Consider the following 18,094-nt stretch of genomic DNA (forward strand, 5'->3'; position numbering starts at 1 on the left):
GTTGTTATGTTTGATAGTTTGAACACTAAATAAAATCCTTTTTCATTGAAATATGTGGTAAAAATCGGAAAAAATTCTGATTGTCAGATTGACATACGGTACAATGTACAACCAAAGTATGTCTGGCATGGTACGATGGTACATATACAACGCTGTACACGTACAACGCTAGTACAGCTGTATGTCTGTCCATGATATAACACAATCATCCGAACCATGGCAAAGCAGGCGAAAAAAGGAAGAGTGCAAATGATTATAGGTCGCTTCTAGCCATCAGTGTTTGGCTTTGTGTATGTTGCTTGTTTTCGTTGCGCGTTGCTTAGAACTTGTTCATTTTCTGTACACGTGAATAGCACACCTTCGATACTTTTACTTAATGAAAGACGCAGTCCTACGTTTTAAAAGTCAGATATTTGGTTAGATGTCGAATTATAGGCGAATACTTGTACTTTCAAAATGGAGACAGTCTTCGTATCTGGCATCTCTGCATCTGAAGTATTGACGTGTCGTGGAAAAGGAAAGTGCCTATCGCTTTCATACGTTCACATCGGAGAAAATTTATATCTAGCGGCTTTATCGTAGTATTAAGTCCCGATTACATATTTCAAATCTCAAAAATGGTTCTACAACGTAGTCTCATGATATTTGTGCTAGTTGCGGTACAACTGGTGAACGCTTTGTACTTCCATATAGGGGAAACCGAACGTAAATGTTTCATCGAGGAGATTCCCGATGAGACCACTGTAATAGGTATATACTTGTACTGCTGGTTTTGTTTATGTCATCTCACCACTATCATTCACAGTCAACTATAAGGTGGAGCTTTACGATCCCCGAAGTGGAGGTTTCATGCCGTCTTCTCCGGGGATAGGCATGCACGTGGAAGTCAAAGATCCTGACGATAAAACTATCCTGTCTCGTGTCTATAGTTCGGAGGGTAAGTTATTTTGTTAGCGACTTTTGAACCCTAGTTAAAGAAATTTTCTTGTAGGGCGTATATCTTTCACTTCGCATACACCCGGGGAACATGTTATCTGCATGTATTCGAACAGCACTGCTTGGTTTAGTGGATCTCAGCTGAGAGTCCATCTGGATATTCAGGTTGGAGAACATACCATCGATTACGCTAACGTAGCACAGAAAGAAAAGCTCACAGAGCTGCAATTACGAATTCGACAGCTACTGGATCAAGTAGATCAGATAACCAAGGAACAAAACTACCAGAGGGTAATGTCCCGGAATTTAATTTTAATGTTAAAATTTACTATGAATATTTATATTTTAGTATCGAGAGGAACGGTTTCGCCAAACAAGTGACAGCACCAATCAGCGGGTCCTCTGGTGGTCATTAGCACAAACGCTTGTTCTCGTCATTATGGGAATGTGGCAGATGAAACACTTGAAGAGTTTCTTCGAGGCTAAAAAATTAGTTTAAATCCAAGGGAAGATATGTTCATTTCTAACCGAAGTCTGATTTTCTGTTAACACTTCACTTCAGTTTGTGCTGGTTTGAAATTAAAAATCATCAGAGAAGGAAATAAATTTAGTTTTCTTAATTGTATGAAAGATCAGTCGGACATCTTGAAAGGTCCTTTCTGTATTGTTCATATTTCGAGTTCATAGGGTACTACCGGTCAAATTAGATATTCCCACCTAATATATCAGCTTCGTATGGTATTTGTGAAGATGACCCGCATGCTCTTGCGGATCTCGAATTCCTTTTTGTCTGCAAACATGGTAGTTTATGTGCTTATAGTGCTGATTATGGAGTGTGATTTTTGTGTGAAATTGCCGCTAAGTTGTGCACCAGACGGCTATTTTAAATAATTATCATAATAAGTAGAAATTGCTTGCATGCTGATAATATCCTGTGTTAGGCCACGGTGATACTGCTTGCAGCTTCTTAAGAAAATGTGGCATGAAACGCATGCAATTGTGAGAAGTAAACAACTGCATAGAATTGTATCGGTGGATTGCATTGTTTCCATTATTATTGCAAATGCCTTTTCCGTACTTGGATTTATTCGCCGTAATGCTGCTCAGCTAACCGACGTGTATGCACTGAAGTCGCTATTTTGCGCAGCATCTTAGAATACGCCGTACCGGTTTGGACACCTTACCACACGTACCAGACGATACGCATCGAACGCATCCAGAAACTATTCATACGTTTTGCACTTCGGAACCTGGAATGACCCCTTAAATGTTCCTGACTATCAAGATCGTTGCCGTCTGATTAATCTTAAGGTCCTATCGGCACGAAGATTGAGACTACAATTGAGCTGTTCATATTCGACATCCTGACGAACAATATTGACTGTCCTGATCTACTACGCGAAATTCCACTCGATGTGCCCCCGTGTCAGCTGCGCCACTCTGCTTTGATCGCGATTCCCAGGCACAGGACTCATTATGGATCTAACAGCAGCTCTCTATGCTTTTGTCAAGATGTTCAGTATTGTTTGCGATAAATTTGACTTTAATATTACTCGACAATGTTTTATGTGTAGACTTCAACAAAAAAAAAGGTTAAAAGTTATCAGTACGATACCATCGAAGACTGAAACAAACAAATAAATAAATAAATACATTATCTCTAGGTAACCTGAAAAGTAAAACCTGTACAATTACTTGGACCTTCTATATATACGGTGGGAGTTAACTTTGGGAAACCTGAAAAAGTAACCAAGAGAACCCCTCTAAAATCAATCATCCTGGCGATATCTTATGTTATTTATTGCGTATACACATTATTGAACTCCATTCGCGACAGCGGAGAGTTATCTTCTGGAATATATTCCGACATATTCCGTTATTTATCTTCAAACTCGAAGGAGGAGAATTATCTTTTAGAACCTGAGAGGGTAACCGAGAAAACTACTCTAAAACCAATATTTCCGGCGGTTCAATTATCTTTCTTTAAGTAATAGCGATGGATAACAGCTATTACAACAGTCCTCCTCAGAAGCTTTGGATCCTCTGCTCTGGTTCTAAATATTATTTTAGTTTCAAGTTCTTTTTCGGACATGCTATTATAGAGATTCCTAATTTGCAGGCGAAGTTTTTTTATTCCACATTCTTAGTGAGTACGAAAAAGTTAGCTAAGAAGATGATCAAAAGAAACATTACAGAAATGTTAAAATTCGGGTTAGAAAGAGGATTGAGGTTAAGCTTGATGCAGTGATCTACAGCCATCAAACGTGTTGGTACCATCGTAGCATGACACACATACTTTGGTTGTACATTGTACCGCATGTCAAACTGGCAATCAGAAATATGATCAATTTGCATCACATATTTCAATGAAAAAGGTTTTTATTTAGCGTCTAAACTATCAAACACAACAAACAGGTTTTCAATCGGAGTTATTAACTCAAGAGAAAGATAATGAAAAGAATGTTTACCAAGTGTTTTGATTCGGTTTGTTCATGTTACCCACCACTAACCGTCTATGGCACTGCACACAGTACAACTGTAGCCATGTACAACGGTGAAAGAGGTCGGTACAGATACCATTAACTCCAATTCGCTTGAAAATTTCTTCAGTGGTTTCTTTCGAATTTTAAACATTGATTCAAAATCGATTGGCGTTTTACTCAACCACTACAGTCAATGGAGTTAAATTTATTAGACTGTTGCTGTTTTCAGCAAGCTCTGTTATCGAAACTCTACCACGTTGTTTGATAAATTTAGCAACTGAATGAAGTTCTTCTTCCGAAATATATATGAACTTTCCTCTATCATCTATGACTCCACTAAGTTGACCATCTTTTTGTAGTTCCACTATTCTGTCAATGACCGCTTGTGTTTTGAGTCGAAACTGAACAGCTAAATCCTCCAGAACTACAACTTTGTTTTCCTAAAAAAAAAAGATTAATAGGAACGATCCAACTTCCGGCGACATAATGTTCCGATTTAAAAAATTGCATACGTACCTTAATAAACCTAAGAAACTCCTGCAACATATTTCCTTTTTCGTTTTCTTCCTCCTGGTCATAACCTTCCTCTTCGACACTGAACGCTTCTTTCATTTTGAGATATTCCTCGTATTCCCTCTTTTCTCTTTCTTCTTGTTTTTTCTTCTCCAATTCTTCACGTTTCCTTTCTTCCGCTGCTTCTCTCTCTTCCTGGCGTTTTCTTTCCTCTTCCTCAAGTGCATCCTTTTTCTTTTGCTCGTCGCGTAACTTTAGTTCTACCTCGCGTTGTGCCTTTTTCTCAGCCTTAGCTTCGAGCTTAGCTCGTTTTTTAGCACCCATTTTCTCAGCATTGAGGTCTTGAGTTGCTCTAGGTATGACATCCTGGTCCGAATCATTTTCAGCTTCTTCTTCAACGGCTGCAGCCGCTACCCGTGCCCTATTGCGTTGATTCCGAACAACTTGTGCCCGACGTGGAACATTTGCGTCTTGTTCGTTTTGTTCTGCACCTATTTTCGAATGAAGAATTGTAAATATAGGTACATTCATACAAGAAAATCCAAAACTCACCTGCAGATCCATTCTTTCTTTTCGAAACGAAGAGTAGCGTTAATAATACAACTAACAGCGCTACAGCTATTCCAAAAAGAACGACCAAATCCATGTTGGAGTTGCAGTATAGCAACAAATAAAAATAAACTCGAAGACTAGTGCTTTCGTGTCAATTTACGAATTTAGGAATTATGCAAAAACGTCAACATCTGAGAGCAAGGCGTTGTACGGTTGTACTATAGGTGGACCGCAATGTCAAAAATGCTGTTTACAAATCAAATCGTATCTTTTGGTGACAAATGCATTCGTTGCAAAATAGCTGCTCGCGCTTTACTGTCGAATCATAAAAGTGCAGAAGGATGTTTTTAGTTAATCTTTTCGCTTCTAGCTGCGCTATCAATGCCTTTCTTTCCAAGCAAAATGTACTTCTGTTTGGCTTTCATCGGCGGGGAAAAGAGTATTATCAGCTTACGGCGATGGTGAAAAGAAATAACGCTGATTGTGGGTTCAATGACTTCGTTCAGGGAGGAGGAGAATGCTGTGCATGTACCGGGAAGGAGATTACCATATCCAGAAGATCCGAAAAGGGCTTATTGAAGCTATAGTACACTTTTTCCTTGCTTGGAAAGAAAGGCATTGATTTCGCGGCTAGCAACGAAAAGATATACTAAAAACATCCTTCTGCACTATTATGACTCGACCGCTAATTGTAGATATCTGAAAAATAGAAGCAATTATGAGAAATTGTTATAATAGACATCCACATTTGTGCGTTTTTATCCCTGATTTGGTTTTGACGTAGGACAACGTCTTTCATTTCTATACCGGGGTGTAAAATCAAAGTTTCGAAAACGAAAGCGTTACGAAGGAGACCGAGATTTTGAGCGTTAATAGCTCCTAAACAACTGAACGAAATGGTATGATAAACACTTCATTCGAAAGATAAAATGTCTACGCGTTCTATACTTGTTACTTTTTGATCCAAAAACTTGTTTCAATAGTCTTAAAATTGCTTTCAAAACAGGCTATTGAAATCACCAATCGGTATATAAGCGAGCGCCGCTCGGAAATCCACTCAGTTCTAATTGAACAGCGATTGGAGCATGTTGTCGCTGTTGTGGTGAAGCTCTTCGTGTATCATGAAAGCGCGAATGAACGGTGTCACCAAGAGCCTGTTTGTGCACCCTATGCCAGAAGGCACCCGAATCCATCAGGAGGAGAGTGATGCCACAAACGGTTCCCCGGGAAGACATCGCTACACACACATACATGCGCGGAATTCTTTCCGTTTGGATGCCATTCAGCATCGAGAAAGTTCCGGAAAGATCTAATCATTGCTGGAAAATAATCTGCCAGTCCCTCTGGGAATTTAAAAATACATTCATGTGAAAGAGTTTATTTGAATGTTTTCTTTCCATATAACACTGACCAAATATGTTTCAAGCAAGTGCTATCAACAGATGGTTATCAAATTAGCATTACCCACTGGTGGGCTTCCAGTATCGAGGAAAATATGAAAATATCTAATCGTTACTGAAAATAATCTGCCAGTTCCTCTGGGAATTTAAAAATATATTCATGTGAAAGAGTTTATTTGAATGTTTTCTATCCTTGTAACACTGTGACCAAATACATTTGGTTTTGTGATTTTTCAATCAATCGCAATTAACAGGATAGCTTCTGAAGATTATTCTTCCCCATCAGTAGGATATTTCCGTATCCAATATTGTATGCGCCCGCAATCGATTATTGCTCAGACGCCGAAAGTTCCGAGCTCAGAGAGTTCATTCTCCTCTAGTTTGCCTTCCAAATTGCCATCGTAAACCACACCTTCTCTCGATTCAATCACGCACAAAAAGCATACTTAAGCGATATTCTGGTGGTGAGATGCATTCATTTTTCGTGAGGACATCGACAAAACAACATTGTTGCTGAGGATGCTGGACAGCGACGGATCGAGATCTGCCCTGAAACGCAAGCAGTTTGTTTGAAACAGTGAGGGAGCACAGAGAAGCCGATCCTTCATGAGAAGAGAAGGTGACCATCGAAGCAGCCACTACACACACACATACAAGCACGGAATTCTTTCCGTTTGGATGCCATTCAGCATCGAGAAAGATCCGGAAAATAATCTGCCAGTTCCTTTGGGAATTTAAAAATACATTCATGTTAAAGAGTTTATTTGAATGTTTTCTATCCGTGTAACACTGTGACCAAATATTTTTCAATCAAGTACTATTAACAGGTGGTTATCGAGTTAGTATTAACCACTGGTGGGCTTCCAGTATCGAGGAAAATGTGGAAATATCTAATCGTTGCTGGAAAATAATCTGCCAGTTCCCCTTGGAATTGAAAATCACATTCAAGCGAAAGAGTTTATTTTAATGTTTTCTATCCATAAAATATCCATATAATACATTTGGGTTTGTGATTTGTCAATCAAGTACTATTAGCAGGTTAGCTTCTGAAGATTATTCTTCAGAACAAGGTTTTTCGTGTCCTATATTGGATGCATTAAACCTTGTGCCTCCAACGTAACGCTCTCGTTTTCGAAGTCCCCCAAATATTCATTTATTCATTCATTCAGAATGGATTTAGATTCAACTTCGAACAAATGATCTCTAAATCAACGATAGTCCTACGTCACCCTTGCGGTTATACCATAGATATAACCCACTTCCTGTTTTTGACGTAGGACTACGTCTAACAGGAATAAATGGGGGAAAACGTAAATTTGAGCCCGGATCATGTAGAATATAATGAAAGATGTACCAGGTCAGCCCACATCATGGCTTCCAGCAGCATCGGCCCACTCAAACAAGTTCCTTTTACTTCTGACTATTTCGATACAGTTGTCCTGAAGAATAATTTCGATGATTTATAAAACAATATCCGAAATAATAAGCACACAAATTTTTATGATTCGTTTGCCGGATGAGATCTTGTGTGAATTTATGGGTGTTTTGGGCTCATTTGTGACTTTTTCCGATCGTTCATTCAGTTTTCGCATTTGAGATAAAGTTTTGCCTTAATAATACTGAAAAACAATAAGTATAGTGTTTCAGGGTTGCTCTTGGCACCCAACAATCAACATGCTAATGTTTAAGGTGAAGGTTATTACATTTGCACTGTATAACCTTTGGCGTAGTCCTACGTCCCTCCGGTTATGTCCCCGATATTACCCTCTGCATTCCGGTGCAATTCATTTGATTCGGTACAGCGAAGATGAGGTGTCAGGTGAGGCAATGCTGCGGGAGCAAAAAATCTCACCCCAATATATAATTTCACTGGTTCCAGGTTGATTTATTGCTGCAAGCTCAGTGAATAGATTTTTGCAATGTGGGTGATGATTGTATACTCTCAGACGCTATGTGAATATGCAACGTATGTGGAATATATTATTTCATTAGTTTCTCCCAGGTGCATTTGGAGGAACGTTTTTTTGTGTTCGATGAAAATAATAATAGGTTGACTAAAAAAGGATGCAGTACCAACTGTTTTAATAGGCAGTGATCACGATTCGGATGAAAATGAGAGTTATACTACCAGTCTCTCGACGTCTTTGCCGTTTCTTGCTCATCGCTGGTGGACCATTCATATTCAAATTTCAAATTTGACATGCAGGTCGCTAATCAAAGCAGTAGTAGCACTGAAGGTCCAATCGAATCGACCGATAGTGTTCCGTTTTTCTTGAGTGATAACGATTTGGAAGATTTCAGGAAGCTTGAAATAAAGACGACTAGTCTTGAGGAGTGAAACTAGTGAAGTGAACATTTAAACAAAATAACAAACTAGGTTGCTAGGGGTCTAAGGTTGGTAGTCGGTACAAATAAACATAGGGTTGCTTAGACTGAATGACTACACTTCAACACCCCCTCTCAAACAGTTAATCCTAGGTTTGACCGTAGAGCCTTGAAACGGGTAGACTCCAACAGCTTGGTAAATATATCCGCTATCTGATCTTCGGTCTTGATAGGTTCGATTTTCAGGGATCCAGACGCCACGTGATCACGGAGGAAGTGATTCTTGACGTCGATATGCTTGGTGCGCTTCATCTCCAAATTCTTCGCCATGCAGATGCAGCCCCTGTTATCTTCGTAGATGGTAACCGGTTAGCTAGCTTCTTGCAGATCCTCCAGAACTCCGTTCAGCCAAATCGCTTCAGTCGCCGCCAGACTCAGAGCTACATATTCTGCCTCGCTGGATGATGTTGCTACTGTCTGCTGCTTCTTGCTACACCAGGAGACGGGACATCCGAACACCTTGAACAGGTAACCGCTGATCCAAATGGTACGCTCGATTCCTCTCGCCGGAATAGTAGCGTCATACCTCTGGTTCCTTGAATGTACCGGACCACGTGCTTCAGTGCTTGCCAGTGTTGAGTCGTAGGGTTTTGCTGGAAACGACCCAGATATCCAACCGGAAAACATACGTCAGGTCGAACACACAGCATGAGATGTATCAGAGATCCTAATAGCTCGCGATATGGTTCGTCAGTGCGTTGGCCTGTCGGTTCCAGTGAGAGGCCTTTCTCCATCGGAACTCTGACCGGATTGCAGTCATCCATCCCGAAGCGTTTCATCAGCCGATTGATGCCTGCGTTCTGCGACAGCTTCATTACACCAGCCTCATTGTTGTAGTCGATTTTTATGCCTAAGAAATGGCGCAGGTCACCACAATCGGACGTCTCGAACAGCTTGGCCAGATTACGCTTCAATTGCGCAATCGTTGATAGATTCCGGCCCACCACCAGAAGGTCATCCACGTATAGAATCTCGATCAGCTCACCATTGGGAACCAGCTTCGTGTAGAGGCAATAGTCGTGCTTGGACCGAATGAAGCCCATCTTCAGCAGCACTTCGTTGAAACGCTCGTTCCAACATCTCGGGGATTGCTTTAAGCCATACAACGACTTGACCAATCGACAAACTTGACCAGGCTTCGCTTGAACTCCATCCGGAACGGCCATGTAGATGGTTTCCTTCAAACTTCCATGCAGGAAAGCAGTCCGTACATCCATTTGATGAAAATGATACTTATGATGAACTCCGACGGCCAGCACAGCTCGGATTGTGGCCAGCCTTGCCACCGGTGCGTAGGTTTCCTCGAAATTTTGTCCCGGCTTTTGGAGATAGCCCTTCGCCACTAAACGTGCTTTGTAGCGAACGGGCCTACCATTGTCGTCCTCCTTCAGTCTGAAGACCCATTTTGATTTGAGGGGTTTCACGTCAGCCGGGCACGTCGTTAACTGCCACACGTTGTTCCTCTTCAGAGAGCCTAGTTCGCTTTTGACCGCACGTAACCAATCCTTGCTGTCATCTCGTCCGGCTATCTCATCATAGCTTTGTGGAGTATCAGGGAGCGTGCGCTCCCGTTCGCTGCGCCTCACTTGCGTTTGTCCGTCGGACTCGCAGGGTTCTGGTTGCGAAGGGAGCGCTGGTGGTGTCGGATCGTCAGGCTCGTCTGGTTGAGCTTCGTCGTCGGACTGATGATTTTCCGATGCTTTCTGTCCCAGAGCCTGTAGCCATTAGGGGCATACCCCATCATGACTACCTACACGCTTTTCGGATCGAGCTTCTTCCTTGTCTGGCTTGGAATCCACGCAAATGCCTTGCATCCGAATATGCGAACCTTCTCTACACTTGGCTTCGTACCGAACCACAGTTCAGCTGGCGTCTTTTCACACTGGAGGCTTGCCGTAGGACTTCGGTTCAGCAGGTACACTCCGGTGTAGGCGGCTTCAGACCACAAATTCTTTGGGACCTGTGAATCGAAGAGCATTACACGTACCTTCTCGATGAGCGTCCTGTTGAAACGTTCTGCTACACCGTTCTGCTGGGGAGTATAAGCGACCGTTGGCTCCACTTGAATGCCTTTGAATCTGTACCACGCCTTCTGTTCGTTGGAGCAGTACTCCCTTCCTTGATCTACGGTCAGTCTGGAAATCGCCTTGCCTGTCGCCGCTGTAGCCATTGCTTCGAACTTACGGAATTTCTCGAAAACTTGGGACTTCTTCTTCATCAGGTAGATAACCACGAAGTGCGTGTGGTCGTCGATAAAGGAAACAAAATATCGCGACCCGTCCCACGCCGGTGGATCAATAGGACCACAGACGTCCGAGTGGATTCGTTCCAACACCCGGGTTGCTCGCTGTCTAGTTCCGCTGAAAGGTTCGCGGCACTGCTTACCTTGTACACAGGGATCACAGAACTCAATGGCCTTTGGTTTCACGTTGATGCCATTCACCATGTTGTGCTGCACCAGTTTTGCCATCGCCTTTTCATTGAGATGGCCAAGTCGACGATGCCACAATCCGCTCGCCTCTGCATCGCACATGTTTGCTGCCGGTGGATCCACGTTGATTTCCAGCTCGTACAGACTGCCTTTCAAATGGGCCGTGGCAATCACTTGGTTCTCCTTCCGTAACACTGCTTGACGACCATCAAACAGCACCGAAATTCCAGCAATTGCCATTTCGGGGATATACAGCACCTCGTTGATATTTACCCGAACACCTTTGTTGCTGCAGCCATCGATCACGCCCTTTGTTCTCGCCACGAGTGTTTCGCCGTCCTTGGCAACTTGAATAAAGATCGGCTTAGCCAGTCTTGAAGACGACGAAAATACCCTGGCATCATTAATCAAATGGTCGCTTGATCCAGAGTCCAACTTGAAGGTGACCTTTTCGCTCTGCCGCCGGCCAGATTTTTCACGGTTGACCATAAAGCTCACAGAACCGCTTCCTGAAGCTACGTTGGCCTCACCGTTGTTCCTCTGGCGGCAATCTTTCTGCATGTGTCCCTTCCGGCCGCATTTGTGGCACTTGCCTTTGAACGTTTTCGGTTTAACTTTACCTTTTTCGCCGATGAACGCCGTTGACTTCTCCACCACATCATTGTGCCGGTCACGCTGCTTCACCTCCTCTGCCAGGAGCCGCTGCTTGACGGTATCGAATTTCAAATCTTCGTCGCCTAGGTTTTCGAGCGCCGTGATTAACGGATCAAAAACTTCCGGAAGAGTCCCAAACAGCGTCACGATCAAATCCGCTTCAGCTAACTCTCCGCCTGCCTGTTTGAGCTGCCGAATCAGGTCTTCGAAAACCACCAGATGACCACGCATGGAATTGCCTTCCTTCATTCTCAACCGTCCAATCTGCTTCCGAACCAGGTTCTGCGTCACCAGAGACTTCTTAACAAAGGAATTTTCGAGAGCTTGCCACATTTTTTTCGCAGAAGTTTTATCTCGAACGATTTCCAAGCAGTCATCGCCAAGGAAACCGATCAACAGTGACTTCGCTTTTCTGTCCGTCTCGTCAAATTTCGTCTTCACCGCGGCCTCCGCAGTGTCCGCTGGGGGATCAACGTCTTGACCACTCCTTGCGTGTCCAGGAACATCCGTACCCGGAAACTCCAGTTGTGAAATCCAGGACCTCCGCTGAACTGGGGTATTCCGTGCACCGAATCCTTGCTTGAAGTACCCATAACCTCTTGAGTGGTAACGATTTGGAAGATTTCAGGAAGCTTGAAATAAAGACGACTAGTCTTGAGGAGTGAAACTAGTGAAGTGAACATTTAAACAAAATAACAAACTAGGTTGCTAGGGGTCTAAGGTTGGTAGTCGGTACAAATAAAAATAGGGTTGCTTAGACTGGATGACTACACTTCAACAGTTTTCAACGGAAGTAAGATTCAAGTATTTTAAGTCCGCCTATTGAGAGCCACAAACGATGAAATTTATAAGTAGCCACAAACCCATTTTCTACAAAACCAGTGCGCAGTCCGCGCACGACATTCAGTTTCACATTCCATTCGACCGTGATCCAAACGACAAGATTCCAAAACAATCCTACCGAAGCAGAAACGAACCACATAGAGAAAAAGCATTTAAAAAATAACAACAGCAACATCAACGCAGTCATGTCATCCCCACCAAGATGATTAACTATAGTATAACGCCTTGATCCCCACTGCGCATCAGCATCAGTGCCCACCCACATTCCGTTTTGCCTGCCAAGATCGGGTCGATGAAATGTCAACAATCGACCTCAGATGCTGCCACCTTGCAATCGAGTTATCGACCTTTCATATGCATTCATCGAATAACTTGACGCCACTTTTTCGCCAACATGTGCAAGGCGTCGACCTGCTTGCAGCGCTGCTTCCAGCACTGCTTGCTGCTTGTTTGTATTGGTTTGTTATTGAAAATGAAAAGGAAATACATTGATCGATTTTAAACATTTGATTGAAAAAAAAATAATAAAAATCCATGTATAATAAAAATAAGGTATATAATGGAATCGGTGCATCCGGGTTGTCTGGATTGACGATTCAAATCCGACTGAGTACATTGATGAATACCTCCTTGCCCTTGATGACACAGATATGTGGCTGAGGAGGATTCTTCAATGTGCGTGAAGCACGGGATATCCGATGGGGAAAATTGCTCGAAATACTATCGATGGCCAGGTCCTGCTGCGGTTGCTGTTGATGGTGTTCCCCGGAATAGCACCCTGGACTTAAAGGATACTGCTGCGGGAAAGCTGATGCTGTTGGCTGGTGTGACAGAAGTGGAAATAAGCAATGTGGTGATGAAGGAAATCATCTTTCTCATTCGCCGATTGATTGAGTCGGATGTATTCATAGCTGAAACAAAATAAAATGATTAGTAAGTGAAAAGCAGAAATGAATTCCCTACTCACCAGTTGTATGATCCGGATAAAAATGCGAACATTAAAATATCATGCGAATACGTTCGCTTACCTCGCCTATTTTCATTCTACTATACAACGGAATCAGTGCATTCGGGTTCCTCCGGGGTGGTAATTCAGCTGAGCAAGTTGATAAATACCTCCTTGTCGTTGAGTTTTCGTGTCTGAAGAGGATTTTTGAATGTGCGCGAAGCACGGAACCTCTAATGGGGAAAGTTCTTCGCAATACCATACCATGGTCAAATTCTGCTGCTGCTGCTGTTGATGCTGTCCCCCGGCATTGCCAACAGGGGTTGGAGGTTACTGATGCAGGACGGATGTTGTTGGCTGCTGTGATAGAAGTGGAAATCCGCACTGTGGTGATGGGAGAAATCATCTTTCTCACTTACCGATTGATGGAAGCAAACGAGTCGAATGTATTCATAGCTGATAAGACAAGATAAAATAATTAATAATTAAAAAGCCGAAATATATTTAATACTCACCAGTTGTATGATCCATTTGTTTTTGTTTGAGATGACAGTTTAGCGGAGTGGAAAAAAGAACCACCAGTGATGCCATTTGGTTTGTTTAATTATTCAGTATTTTCGACTAACGAACTACGATATTGGGGAATAGGCATGACAGTATGGATTTGCAGAAGGAATGAATACACTTTTAAAATGAAAATTATGAATGAACATGATTTTTCCTTAATCAAATTAGTACTCTATGTAAGTGAAAATCACTATTGCCCGCAAGTGGTGAAAAAACGTCTTAAAAAATATGTTTTGAGATAATTTTATATTATAATGACAAGTTTTTTTGAGAATATCTGAACGTCTATAGAAAATAATTCAAATTAGGGTCATGACAACGTACTTTAAGTAGAAAAAATTATGCCAAGAAAAAAATTTCATACAAATTTTAGCAAATATAAACTGATTCGGGCCGACTAATATGATAGAGAATAGTTTGCCTCATACAAACTAATGCCGTATCCAGATGTCGATACCAATCGTCGTCATCGTGAATAGGTAACAGCGTTACGGTCGTTGTTAGGTCGATATTTTTTTCGTCGATTGGATTGGAGACGTTCAGCTATTCTCAAAAAAACTTGTCATTATAATATAAAATTATCTCAAAACATATTTTTTTATGACGTTTTTTCACCACTTACAGGCAATGGTGATTTTCACTTACATAGAGTACTAATTTGATTAAGGAAAAATCATGTTCATTCATAATTTTCATTTTAAAAGTGTATTCATTCGTTCTGCAAATCCATACTGTCATGCCTATTCCCCAATATCGTCAACGCGGATAGTTCGTTAGTCGAAAATACTGAATAATTAAACAAACCAAATGGCATCACTGGTGGTTCTTTTTTCCACTCCGCTAAACTGTCATCTCAAACAAAAACAAATGGATCATACAACTGGTGAGTATGAAATATATTTCGGCTTTTTAATTATTAATTATTTTATCTTGTCTTATCAGCTATGAATACATTCGACTCAATCAATCGGCGAGTGAGAAAGATGATTTCCCTCATCACCACATTGCTTATTTCCACTTCTGTCACACCAGCCAACAGCATCAGCTTTCCCGCAGCAGTATCCTTTAAGTCCAGGGTGCTATTCCGGGGAACAGCATCAACAGCAACAGCAGCAGGACCTGGCCATCGACAGTATTTCGAGCAATTTTCCCCATCGGAGATCCCGTGCTTCACGCACATTGAAGAATCCTCCTCAGCCACATATCTGTGTCATCAAGGGCAAGGAGGTATTCATCAATGTACTCAGTCGGATTTGAATCGTCAATCCAGACAACCCGGATGCACCGATTCCATTATATACCTTATTTTTATTATACATAGATTTTTATTATTTTTTTTCAATAAAATGATTAAAATCGATCAATGTATTTCCTTTTCATTTTCAATAACAAACCAATACAAACAAGCAGCAAGCAGTGCTGGAAGCAGCGCTGCAAGCAGGTCGACGCCTTGAACATGTTGGCGAAAAAGTGGCGTCAAGTTGTTCGATGAATGCATATGAAAGGTCGATAACTCGATTGCAAGGTGGCAGCATTTGAGGTCGATTGTTGACATTTCATCGACCCGATCTTGGCAGGCAAAACGGAATGTGGGTAGGCACCGAAGTACAGCAGCGTAACGAAGTGAATTCTCGCATAACTTTTGAAAAGGTCCAATGTAACATTTTCGTCAACTCGAGAAAAACGAAGTTGAAGACCCAAACATTATTCCGCGAATTGTCTTAAAAGCTTTCGATCTTTATCGCTACTTTCACCACTAGCAGTCAAGAATAACTCTGAAAAACCAATAGTAACTGTTGTTCCGTGATTTGAGATTAAAGTCGAAGACTAGGAGCGAAAAATGTTACATTGGACGTTTTGTCTGCCCGCATTTGCACATTGGACATATTACGTTGCACGACAAAAAATTTAAACTAACTTCTAAGCAACAATCCAAATAACAGCATTTCATTCTAAAGGCGAATTATTATTGTTATCACTCGTCGAATTGCATTGAAATCGGTAACAACAGCTGTAAGAAACAAAAACTCAAAACGACCGAAGTACGACTTCGTATTGTTTTAACTGCTTTGTTACTTCGGACGTTTCGGGCGTCGGAGGAAAGAGGCGTCCGAACCCAGTTTCATATACTTTCGAGCGGTTATAGACACAACGCCGACCGAGAGACGAAGAGTGCTACAAAAGTGATGGAATGGCACCCCGTCTTGCCCCCCGCAGGCAAGAGTACCTATAGTTTCATGTTTTATAGTATAACTTGCTTAGAACGAAACGGCATCACTGTATTGAATATCTTCTTTTCTGCTCCACAACTGTCAAAAAAAAAAATCACAACAGAGGAAGAACCCAGAATGTAAGTATCATTAATTTTTATTTATTTAGTTTATTTAAATAATTAAAAACTTTACAAGATACTAATCTTCATTCTTTGATGTTTCCGTTACATTGAATAACATCAATTATGTTTAATTTCCAGCTATTCTAAAGCGCTTCCACCAGAGAGGATCCCCCACATTATGACGGAACTGAATACATTTGCAGTAGGCAGGGCTCAGTAGCTCTATGAACAGCTGGCCGTCAAACATAAAATAGGACACATTCGATCGCCGGCTCTTTCCTAGTCGGATTTTGGAGGAAACAAAAAAAAGCAGGAGTTGAAGAAGCAGCGGCTGCAGACAAAATGAATGGTGCTGAGAAACGTGTTGATTTGGCAACGATAATAGGAAACAATGCCAGCGGAGTAATTCCAGTTTGTGACTATGTGAATAGATCCCCAAAAAGAAATGAAATGTCTCATTGGCTGATAATGGATTGTGTAGGAGATATCATATCCTATCTGTTTGATCTGAAGATTCTTCACGGCAAATACACGGCATAAATATGGCCATTACTGGGGAGGATTTAATTACAAATCACTCATCAAGGATCACAACTTAAGGTATTTACATTGTATTTTTATTCGGAAGTAAGAAAACTAACGGGCTAATGTTTTGTTTCAGCGAAATTTGTTCAATTTCATCAATACGATCATCGCCAGCTAGTCCATTTGCAATGCATACAGGATGTTTTTGGTGTAAATATATACACAAGTTCCAAGCATTTTCTTATAGACAAAGTATCGTAAAGTACTCCAGAAAGAGAGAAACAGACAAAAAGAAATAATTCAATCAGCGCAGGTTAGGCTCAGGTTTTTTTTAACGATTTAGAATTAAGAAAAATTGCATTTCTCACAATTCAATACGAGAGGATGAAGATAGTTTAGACCTGATTGTGATTATGGACGCTATTCCGGCTGCGAGGAATATTTTATTTAGAATCATATGAAGTAAATTTATAATTTAATGCAATCACGTAATACAATGATATGTAATTTATGATGTATATTTATATATTAAATAAAACTAATGATGACCGTGGTCTCTGTGAGTTTTTGTTTTATCGTTTAATAAATCATGTAAACACAAGAAACTATAATAAAAATCGAACAGTTTTGTTTTCGGTCGTCACGGTGCCAGATTGGCACAGTGTTGGCTCGTAATTTGTTGTTAAATACGAAGGGTAGGTCGACAAAATCATTGCAAAATGGCACGGTATCGGCACCGTTGTCGGCACCATTTTTGTAACCAATTCGGTACAACAAAGTAGACTGGGAAGTAACAGCCGGGCGCATCAAATCCGATTCTGTACATTGGATATTTTGACTTAGGACTACGTCTTTCATTTCTATACCGGGGTGTAAAATCAAAGTTTCGAAAACGAAAGCGTTACGCCGGAGACCGAGATTTTGAGCGTTAATAGCTCCTAAACAACTGAACGAAATGGTATGATAAACACTTCATTCGAAAGATAAAATGTCTACGCGTTCTATACTTGTTACTTTTTGATCCAAAAACTTGTTTCAATAGTCTTAAAATTGCTTTCAAAACAAGCTATTGAAATCACCAATCAGTATATAGGCGAGCGCCGCTCGGAAATCCACTCAGTTCTAATTGAACAGCGATTGGAGCATGTTGTCGCTGTTGTGGTGAAGCTCTTCGTTTATCATGAAAGCGCGGATGAACGGTGCCACCAAGAGCCTGTTTGTGCACCTTAGGCCAGAAGAGAATCCATCAGGAGGAGAGTGATGCCACAAACGGTTCCCCGGGAAGAGTTCGGAGCAGCCGCCACACACACACATACACGCGCGGAATTCTTCGTTTAGATGCCATTCAGCATCGAGAAAATTCCGGAAAGATCTAATCATTTCTGGAAAATAAACTGCCAGTTCCTCTGGGAATTTAAAAATACATTCATGTGAAAGAGTTTATTTGAATGTTTTCTATCCATGTAACACTGTGACCAAATATGTTTCAATCAAGTGCTATTAACAGATGGTTATCGAGTTAGC

The 18,094-nt window shown here is 41.4% G+C and overlaps 2 protein-coding genes and 2 long non-coding RNA genes across 4 annotated transcripts; 2 read left to right on the forward strand and 2 right to left on the reverse strand.

Annotated features, from left to right (window-relative positions):
- The first annotated feature begins 488 nt into the window (after positions 1 to 488).
- On the forward strand, positions 489 to 2,519 carry LOC129777254 (transmembrane emp24 domain-containing protein eca). The gene is made up of 4 exons (XM_055783424.1): positions 489 to 750; positions 806 to 937; positions 992 to 1,227; positions 1,286 to 2,519. The coding sequence occupies exons 1-4, from the start codon at positions 618 to 620 to the stop codon at positions 1,433 to 1,435; spliced, it is 651 nt and encodes a 216-aa protein (XP_055639399.1). The 5' UTR covers positions 489 to 617; the 3' UTR covers positions 1,436 to 2,519.
- A 1,065-nt stretch (positions 2,520 to 3,584) lies between these two features.
- On the reverse strand, positions 3,585 to 4,657 carry LOC129777650 (DDRGK domain-containing protein 1). The gene is made up of 3 exons (XM_055784049.1): positions 4,485 to 4,657; positions 3,936 to 4,423; positions 3,585 to 3,859 (listed from the first exon to the last, which is right to left on the reverse strand). The coding sequence occupies exons 1-3, from the start codon at positions 4,576 to 4,578 to the stop codon at positions 3,593 to 3,595; spliced, it is 849 nt and encodes a 282-aa protein (XP_055640024.1). The 5' UTR covers positions 4,579 to 4,657; the 3' UTR covers positions 3,585 to 3,592.
- An 8,077-nt stretch (positions 4,658 to 12,734) lies between these two features.
- LOC129778776 (uncharacterized) lies at positions 12,735 to 13,853 on the reverse strand. The gene is made up of 3 exons (XR_008743497.1): positions 13,659 to 13,853; positions 13,165 to 13,599; positions 12,735 to 13,108 (listed from the first exon to the last, which is right to left on the reverse strand). It is a non-coding gene; the product is annotated as an uncharacterized LOC129778776 (long non-coding RNA).
- Positions 13,854 to 15,995: 2,142 nt separating this feature from the next.
- LOC129779438 (uncharacterized) lies at positions 15,996 to 17,050 on the forward strand. Its single transcript, XR_008743647.1, has 3 exons — positions 15,996 to 16,060; positions 16,184 to 16,645; positions 16,707 to 17,050. It is a non-coding gene; the product is annotated as an uncharacterized LOC129779438 (long non-coding RNA).
- Positions 17,051 to 18,094: the final 1,044 nt, after the last annotated feature.

Source organism: Toxorhynchites rutilus, chromosome 3 (genome assembly GCF_029784135.1).
Source record: "Toxorhynchites rutilus septentrionalis strain SRP chromosome 3, ASM2978413v1, whole genome shotgun sequence".
Taxonomy (NCBI): Eukaryota; Metazoa; Arthropoda; class Insecta; order Diptera; family Culicidae; genus Toxorhynchites; species Toxorhynchites rutilus.